At 40.0% G+C, this 20,771-nt stretch overlaps 1 protein-coding gene across 5 annotated transcripts in view; it reads right to left on the bottom strand.

Moving 5' to 3' along the window:
• PIP5K1B (phosphatidylinositol-4-phosphate 5-kinase type 1 beta) overlaps window positions 1-20,771 on the bottom strand; it is a 554,522-nt gene that overhangs the window by 420,782 nt on the left and 112,969 nt on the right. Inside the window, exon 5 of one of the 5 annotated variants that reach the window (XM_060409398.1) lies at window positions 9,297-18,688. The exons of the other annotated variants lie outside the window; for them this stretch is intronic. Within the exon in view, the coding sequence (XP_060265381.1) occupies window positions 13,312-14,826 (1,515 nt within the window). The 5' untranslated portion in view covers window positions 14,827-18,688 and the 3' untranslated portion in view covers window positions 9,297-13,311. Of the gene's footprint in view, window positions 1-9,296; window positions 18,689-20,771 lie in introns of those variants that run through there. 5 annotated transcript variants of the gene reach the window in all.

Below are 20,771 nucleotides of genomic sequence, written 5' to 3' on the forward strand. Positions count from 1 at the left end.
AATTTCATTGACTTTCACGTAATTCAAAAATAATTCTAATTACTGTCAAAATCTCTTTTTTGACTCATGCATGATTTCAAATCTGTTCTATTAAAGATTTTTAAAATTTTTTATTTCTTAAAAATAACACATCATGAGAATGCGTTTTTGATGACTGTAAGAAACCCTTCAATTCCAAAAAGAAAAAACTCTTTACAAGAGACGAGCATTTAAAGAAAAATCAGCAAAACAACTTTAACATCTATTTAACATATTAACCCAAAACAATTTAAAGGGACAATCTCAATATTTTTCCAACTCTGAATCTCCCCTGCTGCTGCTAACTCGCTTCAGTCATGTCCAACTCTGTGTGACCCCATATAAAGCAGCCCACCAGGCTCCCCTGTCCCTGGGATCCTCCAGGCAAGAATACTGGAGTGGGTTGCCATTTCCTTCTCCAATGCATGAAAGTGAAAGTGAAGTTGCTCAGTTGCGTCTGACTCCTAGCAACCCCATGGACTGCAGCCTACCAGGCTCCTCCATCCATGGGATTTTCCAGGCAAGAGTACTGGAGTGGGGTGCCATTGCCATCTCCGAATCTCCCCTTAGGTCCCATAATTTCTGCAATTTGCATGTGCTTATTTGAATAATTTTAAAATGGTATTTTTCTACTATGAGTGAGTGAAGTGAGTGAAAGTCACTCAGTTGTGTCTGACTCTTTGCAACGCCATGGACTGTAGCCTGCCAGGCTCCTCTGTCCATGAATTCTCCGGGCAATTCTATTAGAGTGGGTAGCCATTCCATTCTCCAGGTATCTTCCCAATCCAGGGGTTGTACCCAGGTCTCCTGCATTGCAGGTAGATTCTTTACTCTCTGAGCCACCAGAGAAGCTTTTCCACTATATCTCTAATGTAATACTTTAATCAGTGGTAATTTCTTAAAGTTAGCATTTTATACAGTACTGTAAATATAATGGACCTAAAATGGACACCTCATTCAATGTATCAAAACAAACTCATGTTCTTATTTCCCCTGAAAAAACAATTCACTTAGCTCCAGAGGTTTATTACCATGTCTTCATAGCTTCCCTGATCATGACTAAAAGAATATCAGCTTGAATGTCACAGGGTTCACTTCCATACTATATACTACCATTTTTATTTATTTATTTTTAATTAATTTATTTATTTTAATTGGAGGCTAAATACTTTACAATATTGTAGTGGTTTTTGCCATACATTGACATGAATCAGCCATGGGTGTACATGCGTTCCCCATCCTGAACTCCCCTCCTACCTCCCTCCCCATCCCATCCCTCATGTACTATCATTTTTAAAAAGCACAGTTTTATTAAAACCCACCTGATGCACGTTTTGATAACCTTAAGAGCTCTGTTATAGAGAATTCCCCCCGACTAATCATGTTCCCAATAGTGTAGAAGCTGGCTCTTCAGTGCTGCTCCTGAACATAAGAATAACTACTTTCACTAGTCATCATATGTTGTTCTGTGTGATTAATACTCGCACATCAACTCTCACTGCCTTGTCCTAGATTTCCTAGGTATCTTTGATTTTTAAATTAACACGGCAACAAATTGTGCTTAGCCAGAGTATTTTAAGGACTGTATTTGTGTGTTTGTATATTTTACCATAAACAAGATAAATTAACATATCTAAAGTTAATAATAATACCTCAATATTAAATATCCTGCTGTGCTAACATTTTTCTGATTTATATATATATAATTTACATATAAATATATATAATATTAAATATTATATATAAATATTTATATATGTATATAATTTACATATAAATTATATATACATAAATCAGAAAAAGGTTAACACAGCAGGATATTTAATATCAAGGTATTATTGAAGAGGAACTAAAAGTCTCTTGATGAAAGTGAAAGAGGAGAGTGAAAAAACTGGCTTAAAGCTCAACATTCAGAAAACTAAGATCATGGCATCCGGTCCCATCACTTCATGGGAAATAGATGGGGAAAATGAAAACAGTGTCAGATTTTATTTTGGGGGGCTCCAAAATCACTGCAGATGGTGATTGCGGCCATGAAAATAAAAGACGCTTACTCCTTGGAAGAAAAGTTATGACCAACCTAGACAGCATATTAAAAAGCAGAGACATTACTTTGCCAGCAAAGGTCTGTCTAGTCAAGGCTATGGTTTTTCCAGTGGTCATGTATGGATGTGAGAGTTGGACTGTGAAAAAAGCTGAGCACTGAAGAATTGATGTTTTTGAATTGTGGTGTTGGAGAAGACTCTTGAGAGTCCCTTGGACTGCAAGGAGATCCAACCAGTCTATCCTAAAGGAGATCATTCCTGGGTGTTCATTGGAAGGACTGATCCTGAAGCTGAAACTCCAATACTTTGGCCACCTCATGCAAATAGTTAACTCATTGGAAAAGACTCTGATGCTGGGAGGGATTGGGGGCAGGAGGAGAAGGGGACAACAGAGGATGAGATGGCTGGATGGTATCACCAACTCGATGGACATGAGTTTGGGTAAACTCCAGGAGTTGGTGATGGACAGGGAGGCCTGGCATGCTGCCATTCATGTGGTCACAAAGAGTCAGACATGAATGAGTGACTGAACTGATATATATATCTTTTTTTTTCTTTTTTCTTTGAGATATTTTGTTGAAGAACCTAGTTAGTTTGCTCTGTAGAATTTCCCACAATCTGGATTTTGCTGATTGCATCCTGAAGGTATGAACACTTCCCCAGCTCCTTCCATTTCTTGTAAGTTGATAGTTAATCTAAGTGGCTTGACCAGATTTCTGTTTTTATTTCATTTTGTGTTTTGCAAGACTCCTCCACAGTTGGTGTTGCATGTTTACATGAGGAAGTACATAACATCTGCCTGTCTTTTTGTTATGTTAGTCATTTTGGGTGAGCCTGTCTAGACTCATTATTTCCTTGAGGTATGTAAAATGATAGTCTAATTCTATAATTACTTTTCCAGTTGCTATACTAGCTAAATTCCTTTATAAATTCCTTTGTAAATACTTTCAGTTATCCTGAATTTTGAGATCATATAGGAAAATTAGGATAAATAATAGATTTTTTTTCTTTTCTTACCAGTTTTCAAAATAATGTGGTTGATCTATGTGTCTTTTATTATATTAAAACTTTGGCATCCTCCCAGGTGATCATAGAGGGATCCCCCCCCCCCCAGTATTAGTATAAAGTGATGGATTTTTAACACATTTGACTAATTATAACTCTATCTTTCTTTTTCTTGTTCAAATTGTTCCATCTTGGCCAAAGGGAGCTTATTCAGGCTGGTTCCCGTCATTTGAAAGTGGCTTTCATAGTCTTTGATATTTCCTTGCTGTTGGTAATAAAAAGACATTCTAGGTTAATTTTGGAGACTTCCTGGACAGATCTGGAATTAGCCATGTCTCCAAGGCGGACTGGTTTATTTTAGTACAAACTGATATTTTGCATTTTTAAAAAATGGATGCTAGAATGCTTATTTTGATGGAATTTTATCATCATTTCTTGACAGTTTCCATCAATAGTCTCTCTGATTTCTTTATTTTTACCTTTGGTATTCTTCAGTTATACTATGATATGTTTAAGTGTCCTGCCTTGAATACTGATTCTCCCTACCCTCTATTCTGTTCTTATGAAACTCCTATTAGATGGTCTTGAAATGGAAGAATCAATATGTCAAAATGACCCTACTACCCAAGGCAGCATATAGATTCAATGTTATCCCTATCAAATTACCAATGGCATTTTCACAGAACTAGAACTTTTTATTTTTTAATTTGTATGGTGACACAAAAGATCCCAAGTAGCTAAAGCAGTCTTGAGAAAGAAAACAGAGCTGGAGGTATCAGGCTCCTTGACTTCAGACTACACTATAAAGCTACAGTCATCAAAACTGCACTGGAACAAAACAGAACTATAGATCAGTGAAACAGGGTAGAAAGCCCAGAAATAAACCCACACAAATATGGGCAATTAATCTACAACAATAAACCCGTGCACATATGGTTGATTAACCCATCACAACAGAGGCAAGAACATACAATGGAGAAAGGGCAGTATCTTCAATAAATGGGAAAGCTGGACCACTACATGTAAAATAATAAAATTAGAACATTCTTTAACATTATACACCACAACCAAAAATAAAATAAAAATGGATTAAAGACCTAAATGGAACACCTGGTACTATACAACTCTTTGAGGAAAACAGGAATAATACTCTGACATGAAATATCTTTTTTGGCATGACTTCCAGAGTAATAAACACAAAAATAAACAAATAGAACCTAATTAAACCCAAAAACTTTTACACAGCAAAAGAAATCATAACAAATAAAAAGACACCCCACAGAATGGAAGAAAATATTTGCAAACAATGAGACTGACAAGGGATTGATCTCCAAGATCTACAAACAGCTCAGGCAGCCCAATATATATATATATTTTTTAAGAAAAAAACAAACCAAACAGCCCAATCAAAAAATGGGCAGAAGACCTAAATAGACATTTCTCCAAATAAGACATACAGGGCCAAGGGGCACATGAAAAGATATTCAACGTAGCTAAGTATTCAGTTCAGTTCAGTTCAGTAGTTCAGTCGTGTCCAACTCTTTGCTACCACATGAATCACAGCACACTATGCCTCCCTGTCCATCACCAACTTCCGGAGTTCACTCAAACTCATGTCCATCAAGTCGGTGATGCCATCCAGCCATCTCATCCTCGGTCATCCCCTTCTCCTCCTGCCCTCAATCCCTCCCAGCATCAGAGTCTTTTCCAATGAGTCAACTCTTCGCATGAGGTAGCCAAAGTATTGGAGTTTCAGCTTTAGCATCAGTCCTTCCAAAGAACACCCAGGACTGATCTCCTTTAGAATGTATTGGTTGGATCTCCTTGCAGTCCAAGGGACTCTCAAGAGTCTTCTCCAACACCACAGTTCAAAAGCATCAATTCTTTGGCACTCAACCAAGTATTAGAGAAATGCAAATCAAAACTACAATAAGGTATCACCTCACACCAGTCAGAATGGCCATCATCAAAACTCCACAAATATTTAATTCTGGAGAGAATATGTAGCAAAAGGGAACTCCTATACTGTTGGTGGGAATGTAAATTGGTATAGCCACTATGGAGAACATTATCAAATTTCCTTAAAAAACTAAAAATAGAGCTAACATATGATCTAGCAATCCTATTCGTGGGCATATATCTGGAGAAAACTATAGTTCAAAAGGATGCATGCATCCCATCATTCACTGCAGTGTTGTTTACAATAGCCAAGACAAGGAAACAACCTAAATGTCTGTCAACAGATGAATGGATAAAGAAGATGTTAGTATACATATACAATAGTATATTACTCAGCCGTTAAAAAGAGTGAAATGATGCCATTTGCAGCAACATGGATGGACCTAGAAATTATCATACTAGTAAGTGAAGTAAGTCAGACAGAGAAAGACAAATATCATATGATATCACTTATAAGCAGAATCTAAAGAAAATGATACAAACAAACATATTTACCAAACAGAAACAAACTTACAGACTTAGAAAACAAACTTATAGTTCCCAAAGGAGAAAGGTGGGGAGGAGGGATGAACTGGGAGTTTGGGATTGACATGTGCACACTACTATATTTAAAACAGATAATCAACGAGGGCTTGCTAGTACAGGGAACTCTGCTCAATAGTCTGTAAAAACCTAAATGGAAAAAGAATTTGAAAAAGAATAGATACAAGTATATGTATAATTGAAGCTTACTTTGCTGTTCACCTGAAACTAACCCCAATATTGTTAATCGACTACATGCAGATATAAAATTTAAAAATTATAAAATTCACTTAGGATTAAAACTATATTATGTTTGTAAATAACCATTGTACGGAAGGGTTAGGTAAGAGAAAAAAAATTTCGTCACATTGTTTTTCTAATGCTCAGGTACCGAGAATTACTTGTTGGCAGCTACTCAAAAATGGATGAACTAGTAGGAAAGTTATAACAGCAGACACACTTATAAACTTGATTTGTTTAGGATATTGTACATATGCTTACCCATGAAGATGCAGAGAACTGCACAGATTTTATGTAATCAAGTCTTCATTTCTGGAAGTAAACTTTTCTATGATTCTGAGTGTTTCCATCTCTTTAATAAAAATACTTTTTTTCAGCTCCCAAATTCCACTAATCTAGCTTCAGCTCAACTGATAATTTTTAAAACATTATTCTGTGAGAAAATTAGATATAGCAGTATTTCATGGCATTCTGCAAAGGACACTGTAACTTACTGGTGTTCTGATCCATGAAAAATATCAGAAACACTATCCCAGAACAATGTTTTTCAAAATTTGTTGTCATCAGTCATTATATGCAAACACACACATAAAATCAGGAAAATTTTGATCAAGTTATAAAGCTTTAAATATATGTTCATGATGTTTAAAAGTTGTTCATCCAGTACTTAGAGATTGTCACACTGAGTGAGATAAGTCAGACAGAGAATGAGAAATATCGTATGATATCCCTTACATGTGAATCTAAAAAGAAACCAAATAAATGAATTTTGGCCACCTGATGTGAAGAACTGATTCATTTGAAAAGACCCTGATGCTGGGAAAGACTGAAGGCGGGAGGAGATGGGGACGACAGAGGATGAGATGGTTGGATGGCATCACCATCTCAATGGACATGAGTTTGAGTAAACTCTGGGAGTTGGTGATGGACAGGGAGGCCTGGTGTGCTGCAGTCCATGGGGTCTCAAAGAGTCAGATATGACTGAGCGACTGAACTGAACTGAACTGATTTACAAAACAGAAACAGACTCACAGACTTAGGGAATGAACTTACGATTGCAGGAGGGGAAGATTGTGGGGAAGCGATAGTTAGGGAGTTTGGGGTCGACTTACACACACTGCTATATTTAAAAAGGATAACCAATAAAGTCCTACTGTATAGCACTGGAACGCTGCTCAATGTAATGTAGCAGCCTGGATGGGAGGGGAGTTTGGGAGAGAATGGATACATGTATATGTATGGCTGAGTCCCTTCACTGTTCACCTGAAACTGTCACAACATTGTTAATTGGCCATGCTGCTGCTGCTCAGTCGCTTCAGTCGTGTACAGCTCTGTGCGACCCCATAGACAACAGCTCACCAGGCTCCGCCGTCCCTGGGATTCTCCAGGCAAGAACATTGGAGTGGGTTGCCATTTCCTTCTCCAATGCATGAAAATGAAAAGTGAAAGTGAGGTCACCAGTCATGTCTGACTCTCTGCGACCCCATGGACTGTAGCCTACCAGGCTTTTCCATCCATGGGATTTTCCAGGCAAGAGTACTGGAGTGGGATGCCATCACCTTCTCCTAATTAGCCATACCCCAATACAAAATAAAAAGTCACCAAAAAAGGGTGGGAAAAAAGTTGTTCATCCACATTATCCAGTTTTCAAAGTCTCTCAAAGAAACCCCACCTGGTATCCAAAAACAAAACAAATCAGTCTAAAAGAGCCTCAGGATATTTACTTGTCTTTTGAGAAAACATTAGAGTTGAGTACCTCTCAAAATTCTTCTCTCTCTCATCCACGTTTGACACACAGTGAGGCAAGCCCACACTTACTTTCCCCACACTCCAACTCCCCCAGCAGCCCTAACTCAGGTTTCTCCTATTCTTCTCTCTCTGCAACGGCTTTACCCATTTTACAGCACAAAGGTCTAACATAATAGAATTCTGACAAGCTGGAATCTTTCTCAGACATTAGAGGAAATGCAACAGGTAGAACCAGAATCGTTTTTATTGTAAGATCTGGACACGTACGTGCTTGATCATTTTCCTCCTGACATACAAACATGTGCATATCTGGAAAGCACTATACATGTTTATAGTAAGAGTCATGGGAAGTATTCCTATGTTCCTTAAACTCTCTGGTTATCAGTTTCCTCATCTGTAAAAGGGTGATAAAAACAGTGTTTGTGTTCTAATGTGGTCTTGAGGGTTAAAAGAGATCATACTTGCAAAGCATTGAGGTAAGTGCTCAAAAAATGTTAGGCGTTATTATTACTTGATAGTAGCAGTCATCGTACATGAGGTAGAGGGTAAGGCTATAAAGACACAACTTAAACTGTTTTAGAGGAGGCATGCAATTCTCCTTAAACAAAGACCATGGGTAACAATCTAAGTGAATATTAGGATGATCATGTTGATGACAAGAGACATAATATAATTTTACACTTTTTGCTTTAAGTACTTACTTACTCAAATCATAATAAATTCATAATATATTTTTGCCTATGAGTTGAAATACTAGTGTTGTTATTTTACTATCTAATTTAATAATAATCAGTGATGCACGGGGCACACTGCTAAAGACTTAATATGTATTATCGCACTTAACTCCTAAAACAACCCAGTAAGGTAGGGGTTAATGTGTTGTCTTCATTTTTCAGGTGAGGAAACTGAGACTTCAGAGAGGATCCCTAAGAGCAAAGAAGCATTTTTTTCTTTCTTTGTGTATCTGTGTTTATCTTGGTGTCTCCCATAGCCTGGAACTTCACAAAGAGTTGTTGAGTAAATGAAAGGAATGGTTAAATCTTAGTAGTCTTTAGTTTGGTCCAAAAACATGTTTTCAAAATTAATCGTGAAAGTGGATACAATCTTACTTTAGGAACAAACCAATCTCCCAGACCATTTTAGTTGGGAAGTGAAGAATGAAAATGACATGAGTATCTTGGTGGGGGAAAAACTGTAAAATGCTCAGATACTAAGATGGCAAAGGTTATCAGACTCAGGTGAATGGCTAGAATGGCAGAGGAAATAATTCCACTTTATATGCCATCAGTGGAGTTAAAGTGGAGTCAGAGATGCCAGCCTGCTTTCTCCACACTATTTATATTTTGAAGACCTGAACCTGTTGGCCTGAGCTAATGGGGCTGCTGAATTGGAGACTGAAATGTTGGCTACCTGTCAGCACAAACGACTGCTGCTGTGGTCTCCCTAAGACCTACAGTCATAGGAAGAAGGTAGTTTCAGGACTCTGGGCAAGACACTCACCCACTCAGAGTTTTCCCATTGAGGTTCTATGGCTTCTCTTCCTCAACACCCACAGGGTGATATTCAACAGCTCAGTGGGTCTCAGAATCATCACAACTCTACTGTTTTGTTCCGGATGAGAAAGAAATTATACCCAAGTTGTCATGTTCTGCAGACATGCAGAGCAGCAAATGTATCCACTGATGGGTTCCTTTAAAGAGACACATCCTCTTTCCTCGAGGAATCACTAAGACAGTGATTCCCAAAGCATGCCTGGACCAGGAGCATCAGCATGAATTGGAATCTTATGGTCAAGAGAATCAAAGTGGATACAGAAAGCAGTATTTGAAACGTGGGAGGGGAGCACTCTGTGATGCTAAGAGTTTCTCCCCTTTGCTTTTTTATTTTTTATTATTTTTAAAATTTTTATTTTTACTTTATTTTACTTTACAAAACTGTATTGGTTTTGCCATATATTGACATGAATCCACCACAGGTGTACATGCATTCCCAAACATGAACCCCCTCCCACCTCCTTCCCCATCCATAACATCTCTCTGGGTCATCCCCATGCACCAGCCCCAAGCATGCTGTATCCTTCATCGGACATAGACTGGCGATTCATTTCTTACATGATAGCATACATGTTTCAATGCCATTCTCCCAAATCATCCCACCCTCTCTCTCTCCCTCTGAGTCCAAAAGTCCACTCTACACATCTGTGTCTCTTTTGCTGTCTTGCATACAGGGTCATCATTGCCATCTTTCTAAATTCCATATATATGTGTTAGTATACTGTATTGGTGTTTTTCTTTCTGGCTTACTTCACTCTGTATAATCGGCTCCAGTTTCATCCACCTCATTAGAACTGATTCAAATGTATTCTTTTTAATGGGTGAGTAATACTCCATTGTGTATATGTACCACAGCTTGCTTATCCATTCATCTGCTGATGGACATCTAGGTTGTTTCCATGTCCTGGCTATTATAAACAGTGCTGCGATGAACATTGGGGTACATGTGTCTCTTTCAATTCTGGTTTCCTCGGTGTGTATGCCCAGCAGTGGGATTGCTGGGTCATAAGGTAGTTCTATTTGCAATTTTTTAAGGAATCTCCACACTGTTCTCCATAGTGGCTGTACTAGTTTGCATTCCCACCAACAGTGTAGGAGGGTTCCCTTTTCTCCACACCCTCTCCAGCATTTATTGCTTGCAGACTTTTGGATTGCAGACATTCTGACTGGTGTGAAGTGGTACCTCATTGTGGTTTTGATTTGCATTTATCTAATAATGAGTGATGTTGACCATCCTTTCATGTGTTTGTTAGCCATCCATATGTCTTCTTTGGAGAAATGTCTATTTAGTTCTTTGGCCCATTTTTTGATTGGGTCGTTTATTTTCTGGAATTGAGCTGCATAAGTTGCTTGTATATTTTTGAGATTAGTTGTTTGTCAGTTACTTCATTTGCTATTATTTTCTCCCATTCAGAAGGCTGTCTTTTCACCTTGCTTATATTTTCCTTTGTTGTGCAGAAGCTTTTAATTTTAATTAGATCCCATTTGTTTATTTTTGCTTTTATTTCCAGAATTCTGGGAGGTGGATCATAGAGGATCCTGCTGTGATTTATGTCGGAGAGTGTTTTGCCTATGTTCTCCTCTAGGCATTTTATAGTTTCTGCTCTTACATTTAGATCTTTAATCCATTTTGAGTTTATTTTTGTGTGTGGTGTTAGAAAGAGATCCAGTTTCATTCTTTTACAAGTGGTTGACCAGTTTTCCAGCACCACTTGTTAAAGAGATTGTCTTTACTCCATTGTATATACTTGCCTCTTTTGTCAAAGATAAGGTGTCCATGTGTGTGTGGATTTATCTCTGGGCTTTCTATTTTGTTCCATTGATCTATATTTCTGTCTTTGTGCCAGAATATATATTTTGGATAGGTGCAAACCTGTTGAAAAATTCTCAAAATTGTAATTCACTACTGAGCTCAAGATTTCAATCAAAGGAAATGAGGTCACAAGCTTGGGTGACCATTTAAATGGATTAGAAAAATTGACTTTATGTTGAAAGTCTTGTTTGAAGAAGGATTTGCCTATCTTTAAGTACCTTATAGAGTTGTTGGAGTGACTGACAATGCGATAATTTGTATGAAAGTGTTTTAACGTCATAAAATACAGGTTGGCCCCCTGCTATCCAAAAATAAAGCATTCCTATGAAACCCTTCATGAGTCAAATGATGTAAAGTGAAGAGGTAATTACCTACGAGAATTGCTAGCAAGAAGACCACCTAGGACATCTTGCTAGTGGATGCACAAAATAAACCAGTATAAAGCACAGATGCTCACTGATGAAGCTCAGTGCTATGGAGGCTTGATGCTGAGAGGCTTAGTGTAGGGTAGTTCCCAGGGAAGGAGCGTGGCAGTGCCCCTCTCACTGCTCAGGGTGTACATGACAAACATGACAATGTTTTTGCTTCTTGCCTTTTTTGTAAAAGCAAAATTCTTCAGATTTCTTTTGGTTAGCAAAAACATGTAGTAACATAGGTCTTTGGTAAAAGCAAAGTGTCATAAAGCAAACTTTCAATAAGTGGAGGATACCTGTCTATGAAAATGTTAGTGCAAGGTGGCTGAGCATTTTGACAAAAGAGTGGCAGAGGCAAAAGAGAAAGAGGAAAACTGAGATAGATTATGAAAAAGAGACTGAAGGTCTTCCTTCCTTCCTTCATTCATTCACTTGACTCTTAGTTACTAGGCATAAAATAGAAGCAGATACTGGAGATAGCGTGGGTTTGGTTCCAAACCATTGCGATAAAGTGAGTCACATGAATTTTTTGGTTTCCCAGTGCATGTAAAAGTTATGTTTACACTACATTGCTGTCTATTAAGTGTGCAATCAGTCAGTTCAGTTGCGTCCGACTCTTTGCAACCCCATGAGTCGTAGCACACTAGGCCTCCCTGTCCATCACCATCTCACGGAGTTCACTCAGACTCATATCCATCAAGTGCATGATGCCATCCAGCCATCTCATCCTGGGTCGTCCCCTTCTCCTCCTGCCCTCAATCCCTCCCAGCATCAGAGTCTTTTCCAGTGAGTCAACTCTTCGCATGAGGTGGCCAAAGTACTGGAGCTTCAGCTTTAGCATCATTCCTTCCAAAGAAATCCCAGGGCTGATCTCCTTCAGCATGGACTGGTTGGATCTCCTTGCAGTCCAAGGGACTCTCAAGAGTCTTCTCTAACACCACAGTTCAAAAGCATCAATTCTTCGGCACTCAGCCTTCTTCACAGTCCAAATCTCACATCCATACATGACCACAGGAAAAACCACAGCCTTGACTAGACGGACCTTAGTCGGCAAAGTAATGTCTCTGCTTTTGCATATGTTATCTAGGTTGGTCATAACTTTTCTTCCAAGGAGTAAGCGTCTTTGAATTTCATGGCTGCAGTCACCATCTGCAGGGATTTTGGAGCCCCAAAAAATAAAGTCTGACACTGTTTCTACTGTTTCCCCATCTATTTCCCATGAAATGATGGGACCGGATGCCATGATCTTCGTTTTCTGAATGTTGAGCTTTAAGCCAACTTTTTCACTGTCCTCTTTCACTTTCATCAAGAGGCTTTTTAGCTCCTCTTCACTTTCTGCCATAAGGGTGGTGTCATCTGCATATCTGAGGTTACTGATATTTCTCCCGGCAATCTTGATTGAGCTTGTGTTTCTTCCAGTCCAGCATTTCTCATGATGTACTCCGCATATAAGTTAAATAAGCAGGGTGACAGTATACAGCCTTGACGTACTGCTTTTCCTATTTGGAACCAGTCTGTTGTTCCATAACCAGTTCTAACTATTGCTTCCTGACCTGCATACATATTTCTCAAGGGGCAGGTTAGGTGGTCTGGTATTTCCATCTCTTTCAAAATTTTCCACAGTTTATTGTGATCCACACAGTCAAAGGCTTTGGCATAGTCAATAAGGCAGAAATAGATGTTTTCCTGGAACTCTCTTGCTTTTCCATGATCCAGCGGATGTTCGCAATTTGATCTCTGGTTCCTCTGCCTTTTCTAAAACCAGCTTGAACATCAGGGACAGTTCACGTATTGCTGAAGCCTGGCTTGGAGAATTTTGAGCATTACTTTACTAGCATGTGAGATGAGTGCAACTGTGCGGTAGTATGAGCATTCTTTGGCATTGCCTTTCTTTGGGATTGGGATGAAAACAGACCTGTTCCAGTCCTGTGGCCACTGCTGAGTTTTCCAAATTTGCTGGCATATTGAGTACAGCACTTTCACAGCATCATCTTTCAGGATTTGAAACAGCTCAACTGGAATTCCATCACCTCAACTGGAATTCCATCACTTCCACTAGCTTGCTTTGTAGCGATGCTTTCTAAGGCCCACTTGACTTCACATTCCAAGATGTCTGGCTCTAGATTAGTGATCACATCATCATGATTATCTGGGTTGTGCAGCTCTTTTTTGTACAGTTCTTCCGTGTATTCTTGCCGCCTCTTCTTAATATCTTTTGCTTCTGTTAGGTCCATACCATTTCTGTCCTTTAATGAGCCCATCTTTGCATGAAATGTTCCCTTGGTATCTCTAATTTTCTTGAAGAGATCTCTATTCTTTCCCATTATGTTGTTTTCCTCTATTTCTTTGCATTGATTGCTGAAGAACGCTTTCTTATCTCTTCTTGCTATTCTTTGGAACTCTGCATTCAGATGTTTATATCTTTCCTTTTCTCCTTTGCTTTTTGCCTCTCTTCTTTTCACAGCTATTTGTAAGGCCTCCCCAGACAGCCATTTTGCTTTTTTGCATTTCTTTTCCATGGGGATGGTCTTGATCCCTGTCTCCTGTACAATGTCACGAACCTCATTCCATTGTTCATCAGGCACTCTATCTATCAGATGTAGTCCCTTAAATCTATTTCTCACTTCCACTGTATAATTATAAGGGATTTGATTAAGGTCATACCTAAATGGTCTAGCGGTTTTCCCTATTTTCTTCAATTTGAGTCTGAATTTGGTAATAAGGAGTTCATGATCTGAGCCACAGTCAGCTCCTGGTCTTGTTTTTGTTGACTGTATAGAGCTTCTCCATCTTTGGCTGCAAAGAATATAATCAATCTGATTTCGGTGTTGACCATCTGGTGATGTCCATGTGTAGAGTCTTCTCTTGTGTTGTTGGAAGAGGGTGTTTGCTATGACCAGTGCATTTTCCTGGCAAAACTCTATTAGTCTTTGCCCTGCTTCATTCTGCATTCCAAGGCCAAATTTGCCTGTTACTCCAGGTGTTTCTTGACTTCCTACTTTTGCATTCCAGTCCCCTATAATGAAAAGGACATCTTCTTTGGGTGTTAGTTCTAAAAGGTCTTGTAGGTCTTCATAAAACCATTCAACTTCAGTTTCTTCAGTGTTACTGGTTGGGGCATAGACTTGGATTACTGTGATATTGAATGGTTTGCCTTGGAGATGAACACAGATCATTCTGTTGTTTTTGAGATTGCATCCAAGTACTGCATTTTGGACTCTTCTTTTGACCATGATGGCTACTCCATTTCTTCTGAGGGATTTCTCCCCGCAGTAGTAGATATAATGGTCATCTGAGTTAAATTCACCCATTCCAGTCCATTTTAGTTCGCTGATTCCTAGAATGTCGATGTTCACCCTTGCCATCTCTTGTTTGACCACTTCCAATTTGCCTTGATTCATGGACCTGACATTCCAGGTTCCTATGCAATATTGCTCTTTACAGCATCGGACCTTGCTTCTATCACCAGTCCCATCCACAACTGGGCATTGTTTTTGCTTTGGCTCCATCCCTTCATTCTTTTTGGAGTTATTTCTCCACTGATCTCCAGTAGCATGTTGGGTACCTAATGACCTGGGGAGTTCCTCTTTGGTATCCTATCATTTTGCCTTTTCATACTGTTCATGGGGTTCTCAAGGCAAGAATACTGAAGTGGCTTGCCATTCCCTTCTCCAGTGGACCTCTGTCAGACCTCTCCACCATGACCCACCCATTTTGGGTTGCCCCGCAGGCATGGCTTAGTTTCATTGAGTTAGACAAGGCTGTGGTCCTAGTGTGATTAGATTGCCTAGTTTTCTGTGAGTATGGTTTCAGTGTGTCTGCCCTCTGATGCCCTCTTGCAACAGTTACCATCTTACTTGGGTTTCTCTTACCTTGGGCATGGGGTATCTCTTCAAGCCTGGTCCAGCAAAGCACAGCCGCTGCTCCTTACCTTGGACGAGGGGTATCTCCCAATAGCAATAGCACTGTGTGCAGTAGCATTGTCTAAAACAACAGTGCACATACCTCAACTAAAAAATACCCTGTTGCTGAAAAATGCTAACCAGTATTTGAGCCTTTAGTGAGTCACAGTAGAAGCATCAAAAATCACTGATCATAGATCAGTACAATAAATACAATAATAATGAAAAAGTTTGAAACATTGCTATAATCACCAAAGTGGGACATAGGACATGAAGTGAGAAAATGCTGTTGGAAAAGGACACTGATAGCCTTGCTTGGTACAGTGTTGCCACAAACCTTCAATGTATAAAAATGCAATATATACAAAGTACAATAAAGCAAAGTTCAATAAAAGGAGGTATATCTATATATATATTGTGCCTGAAAATATCTATATATGTATACACACACACACACACACACACACACACACACACACATCCCAAGGGCTGTGCCAGGTACTGGGAATAAAATTTTGAACAAAGACATGGCCCTTTCTTGCTTTCATAAAAGGGAGATAGATATTTATCTAATATTCAGTTCAGTTTAGTCGCTCAGTCACGTCCGACTCTTTGCGACCCCATGAATCACAGCACGCCAGGCCTCCCTGTCCATCACCAACTCCCGGAGTTCACTCAGACTCACGTCCATCGAGTCCGTGATGCCATCCAGCCATCTTATCCTGGGTCGTCCCCTTCTCCTCCTGCCCTCAATCCCTCCCAGCATCAGAGTCTTTTCCAATGAGTCAACTCTTTGCATGAGGTGGCCAAAGTATGGGAGTTTCAGCTTTAGCATCATTCCTTCCAAAAGAAATCCCAAGGCTGATCTCCTTCAAAATGGACTGGTTGGATCTCCTTGCAGTCCAAGGGACTCTCAAGAGTCTTCTCCAACACCACAGTTCAAAAGCATCAATTCTTCTGCACTTATTTATCAAATAATTACATAAATGAATATGTAATCACTGAACTTAAGAAAACAATCTGAAGCAAAAGGATAAAGTTCAAGGATAGTACATCACAGAGGAACCTGGTCTAGATTGGTGGAGGGAGGGAATGTGAAGACAAAAACAGATGTTCAGGGAGGGCTTTCCTAAAAAAGTTGTGCTGAGATCTGAAGGATGAGCAGAGGTAGACTAGGTCAGGCTGGAGGATGAAGAGTCAGAAAGGAAAGTCCTACAGAGAGAAGAGCATGCAAAGGCCCCATGAAGGAAGGCCCATATGATGTATTGGAACAACTGAACTCAGGCCAGTATGAACTGAAGAATATAAGGGTGAGAGGTGGGGCAGAAAGCAGCTGTTGAGGTAGACAGACACAAGACCACAGGGCCTCATAAATCCTCTAAGTATCAGTTTAGAAGTTTAGTTCAACTCTTAAAGACAGAAATTCAATGATGTGAGTTTAATCCAAACAAATTCAATCCATACAAATATGGATTTTGTTCCCTCACAGGGAAGAAGCCCAGAAGCAGACAGTCAAGTCTTGTATGGTGGTTTCACAAAAGCATCAGGGCCCAAGTTTCTTTAATTTTTCTGCCTTACTATCTCTAGTACCAACTTGTACCTTCAAAGTCTCAAGATGGCTGCTGGATTTCCAGTCATCACAGCCACATCCCAGATATGCAGAACTAAAAACACAAGGTTAAAGAGGCTTCCCAAGCTACCCCAGTTAACAACTTTTGCTTATATCTTATAGGTTATCTCTCTCTGTAAGGGAGGCTAGGAAATGTCTTGTGTGAGTATGTGTGTGTAAGAGAGAGACATTGCCATTTTACTACATTTTGTGACAAAGAAGGAAAATGGGATATTATGGAAACGCAGTCTCTGTTACACCAAATGAAGGATTTTAGTTATTTTCCCTGTGATCAATAGGAAGTCACTGGCAAGTTTCATGGGAAGATGTCACATGTTTGATTGACTATAGTGTGTGGAAGGAATGGATCTGGGAAAACAGAGGGAAGAAGAATAATAAAACAGAGAGAACAGAATGGCAGCACAGATTAGGGTAGTGTCTATGGAAATATTAGAATCGGGATTGATTGAAAAGACATTTTGCAAGAGAAAGAGACAGACCTTGGTGGTAACTTTCATATGCTTTCCCATATGAGGAAAGGGAAAGGAAAGCAGCAGGGAAGCTACACACTGGCTGGATACTGGTGCCATTCACTGAGATGGAGAACAAAAAAGGGGAGCAGATTTGCTGAGAAAGATCATGAACTTGGTCTTGGACATGTTGAAAAAACTGTATTCCAAATGGAGATTTAATACGTAGTTGGACATCTGGGTCTGGAACACAGAGAAGTAGTCTATGCTGGAGGTATAAGTTGGTACCCACTGACATGTAGATGATAACTGAAATCATAATTGATAATTATTTCCTGGAGATAGTGCATAAAGTGAAAAGAGAGTCTAGGATTGAGACTTGAGGAAATTTAACATTTAATGAAAGGAGGGTGGTGAGAATGAGCCAGAAATGGACGCAAAGAGGAAGTAGCCAGAGAGAAGGAAGGAAAACCAAGATGTAATGTCTCAAAGCCTAGGAAGTCAAGGAGGGATCACATCCAATGCTGATGAAGGCTCAGTGAGATGACAACTGAAAAAGTCTTTTGGAGTTAACAAGATAGAAAGCATTAAGGATATTAGTGAGGACTCTTGGAGGAATGTTTGGGCTAGAAACCAGATTATAATGGGCTAAGAAGTGAATCAGTTATGAAAAGATGACTGCAATAAATACATCATTTGATAAAAGTCTGGCTCTGAAGGAAAAGAGAGAAAAGGAATAGTAGCAAAAGTGGGGATATGGGCCAGCGTGGTTATTTTCTAATCCTTATGGTCTTAGATATTGATGACAAGACGTAGTTGAGAGGCAAGAAGGTTGCCTCTTGCCTCTAAGGTTTCTGAGAGGGTAGGAACATAGTGGATGAAAAGCACAGGTCCTGTGCTGACTCTAAAGAGGTTGAAGAGAAGGTATAATTAAAATTGGAGAATAGATATGGATTTGGGCACAGAAAGTAGGAAACTGTAGTTCAAGGTGAACAATATTTTGTCCGTATCCTCTCCAAGGTAGGTCATTTTGAGAAAACCGAAGTCGCACAGGCATTATAATCTTTGAGTTGAGTTCAGTTCAGTTCAGTCACTCAGTCGTGTCCGACTCTCTGTGACCCCATGAATCGCAGCACACCAGGCCTCCCTGTCCATCACCAACTCCTGGAGTTCATTCAGACTCACGTCCATAGAGTTGATCATGCCATCCAGCCATCCCATCCTCTGTTGTCCTCTTTTCCTCCTGCCCCCAATTCCTCCAAGCATCAGAGTCTTTTCCAATGAGTCAGCTCTTCGTATGCGGTGGCCAAAGTACTGGAGTTTCAGCTTTAGCATCATTCCTTCCAGAGAACACCCAGGGCTGATCTCCTTTAGAATGGACTGGTATAATCTTTAGGGAAAGTGAATTTCACGTTAAAGTTGTCATAAAATGTTAAGTGTCTCCATTTTATCTTTCTCTCAAGCATCTAGTTCAATGAGACCTCAATAAAATACTATAGTTGGAGTTGGGGTTTACTGAACCTTTATAAAATCAAGTTATCCTCATAATATCTTTGTGCTGCTGCTGCTAAGTCACTTCAGTCGTGTCCAACTCTGTGTGACTCCATAGACGGCAGCCTACCAGTCTCTTCAGTCCATGGGATTTTCCAGGCAAGAGTACTGGAGTGGATTGCCATTGCCTTCTCCAAACATCCTTGTGAGGAGGATGCTACTGTAGTCTCAGTTTAACAGATCAGAGAGCTGAAGGCAGAGGGGTTAAGTAAGTGACCTGAGATCATGCACTATCCAGTGGTAACTATAGGATTCAAAGCGTCATCTGCCTGCTGCAGTGGTTCTTTTTGCCATGCTGGGCTACATGCCTCATCAGAAAAGATGCTGATTGACAAATAAACTCAGACATAACCAGTCTGAGCAGGGAGGCAGAGTTCTTCCCACTTAAGATTAACACCTGTGTTTGTGGCTTGAAGGCAACTGAGGCATCATCCCTTAGTTAAAGGCTTTCTCTTCTTGAGATTGCACAGAGGGAATGGAAATGATAATGAAATGGAAATTGGAAAAAATCAGGAGAAATGAAACAAAAAAAAGCCACCTAAAAAAGGGAACAAATGTATTTAAGGCTAAACTACACAGAAGGACAAGTGTGGATATGACCATAACAATGTGCAGGCAAATCTGTAGCAGGTGGGACTTCCAAGTTACTGCTCTGGGATTTCCAGGCTTTTACTGAGCAGTCTGAGAGCAAATATTTGCGGGGACTTAAAGGCAACATGTTTCCACACCATCACAGAGAACTTCAGTTTCTTCTGTCATGTGGTCTTTTCCAGAGCAATTTGCTTATTTCAGTGCCATACACAACCAAGATGTATCCAGAACGACTTTATACTGAATCTGAGCAGTCTCCTTGAGACAAAATGGTTGCCTAGAAGTTTTCCTTAGGGGTGGGGCTTCAGCTGTGGGCTTCCCTGGTGGCGCAGATGGTAAAGAATCTGCTGCAGTGTGGGAGACCTGGGTTTGATCCCTGGGTTGGGACGATCCCCTGGAGGAGGGCATGGCAACCCACTCCATTGTTCTTGCCTGGAGAATTCCATGGACAGAGGAGCCCGACAGGTTACAGTCCATGCGGTCGCAAAGAGTCAGACATGACTGAGCAACTAACAACAGCTAGTGAAATTTGACCTGGGGCTGCAGGTTACCAGGATGTGCACATGGATTTACTTCCTCATCTTTAAGCTCCAGTAAGTCCACCAGCAATAATTGACATCTGTTTGGGGCAAGACTCCGGACTCCTGGGGAAAACCAGGAGTATTGTTTGTCTAGAGAGAAAGGAAGCCTCTAGGGTAGGGATTTTCCACTGTTGCTTCTGAAAATCTACGAAATGCTTTTGAGCCTCTTTCTTCCCTCCTTCTACTTCACCCCAAAAGAAAATCTTTCACCAAACCTATAAACTGTGAAGATGTTTAATGAGATAATACAAATAGACATTTTTGTTGAAGTTTCTTCTTTCCCTTCACCTTCTTTGTTGGAAGGAATTCCCAGCCTTGGGAGGTTGAATCAGGAAACTTTAGCAGACTTGTGATTTAGTCATCGTGTTTTTGTTGGGGCTTCTAGGGGAATGGCTTTGGAAGTAAGAGGAGCCTGGAAATCTAAGGCAATTCTTAGCAAATGATGGCTTAGCAGGTAAAGAATCTACCCGCAACATAGAAGATGCAGGTGACACAGGTTCAATCCCTGGGTCGGGAAGATCCACTGGAGGAGGAAATGGCAACCCACTCCAGTATTCTCGCCTGGGAAATCCCATGGTCAGAGGATCTTGCAGGCTAGAGTCCAAAGGGTTGCAAAGAATCAGACATGACTGAGTGACTAGACACACATAGCAAAAGATGGTGATTACTGTACACAAAGATTTGTTCTCCCCAAAACTCTCAACTGAGGAGCCATGAAATACAAAATTCTTTGGATGTCATTTGTTACAT

This window comes from Ovis aries, chromosome 2, assembly GCF_016772045.2.
Source record: "Ovis aries strain OAR_USU_Benz2616 breed Rambouillet chromosome 2, ARS-UI_Ramb_v3.0, whole genome shotgun sequence".
Taxonomy (NCBI): domain Eukaryota; kingdom Metazoa; phylum Chordata; class Mammalia; order Artiodactyla; family Bovidae; genus Ovis; species Ovis aries.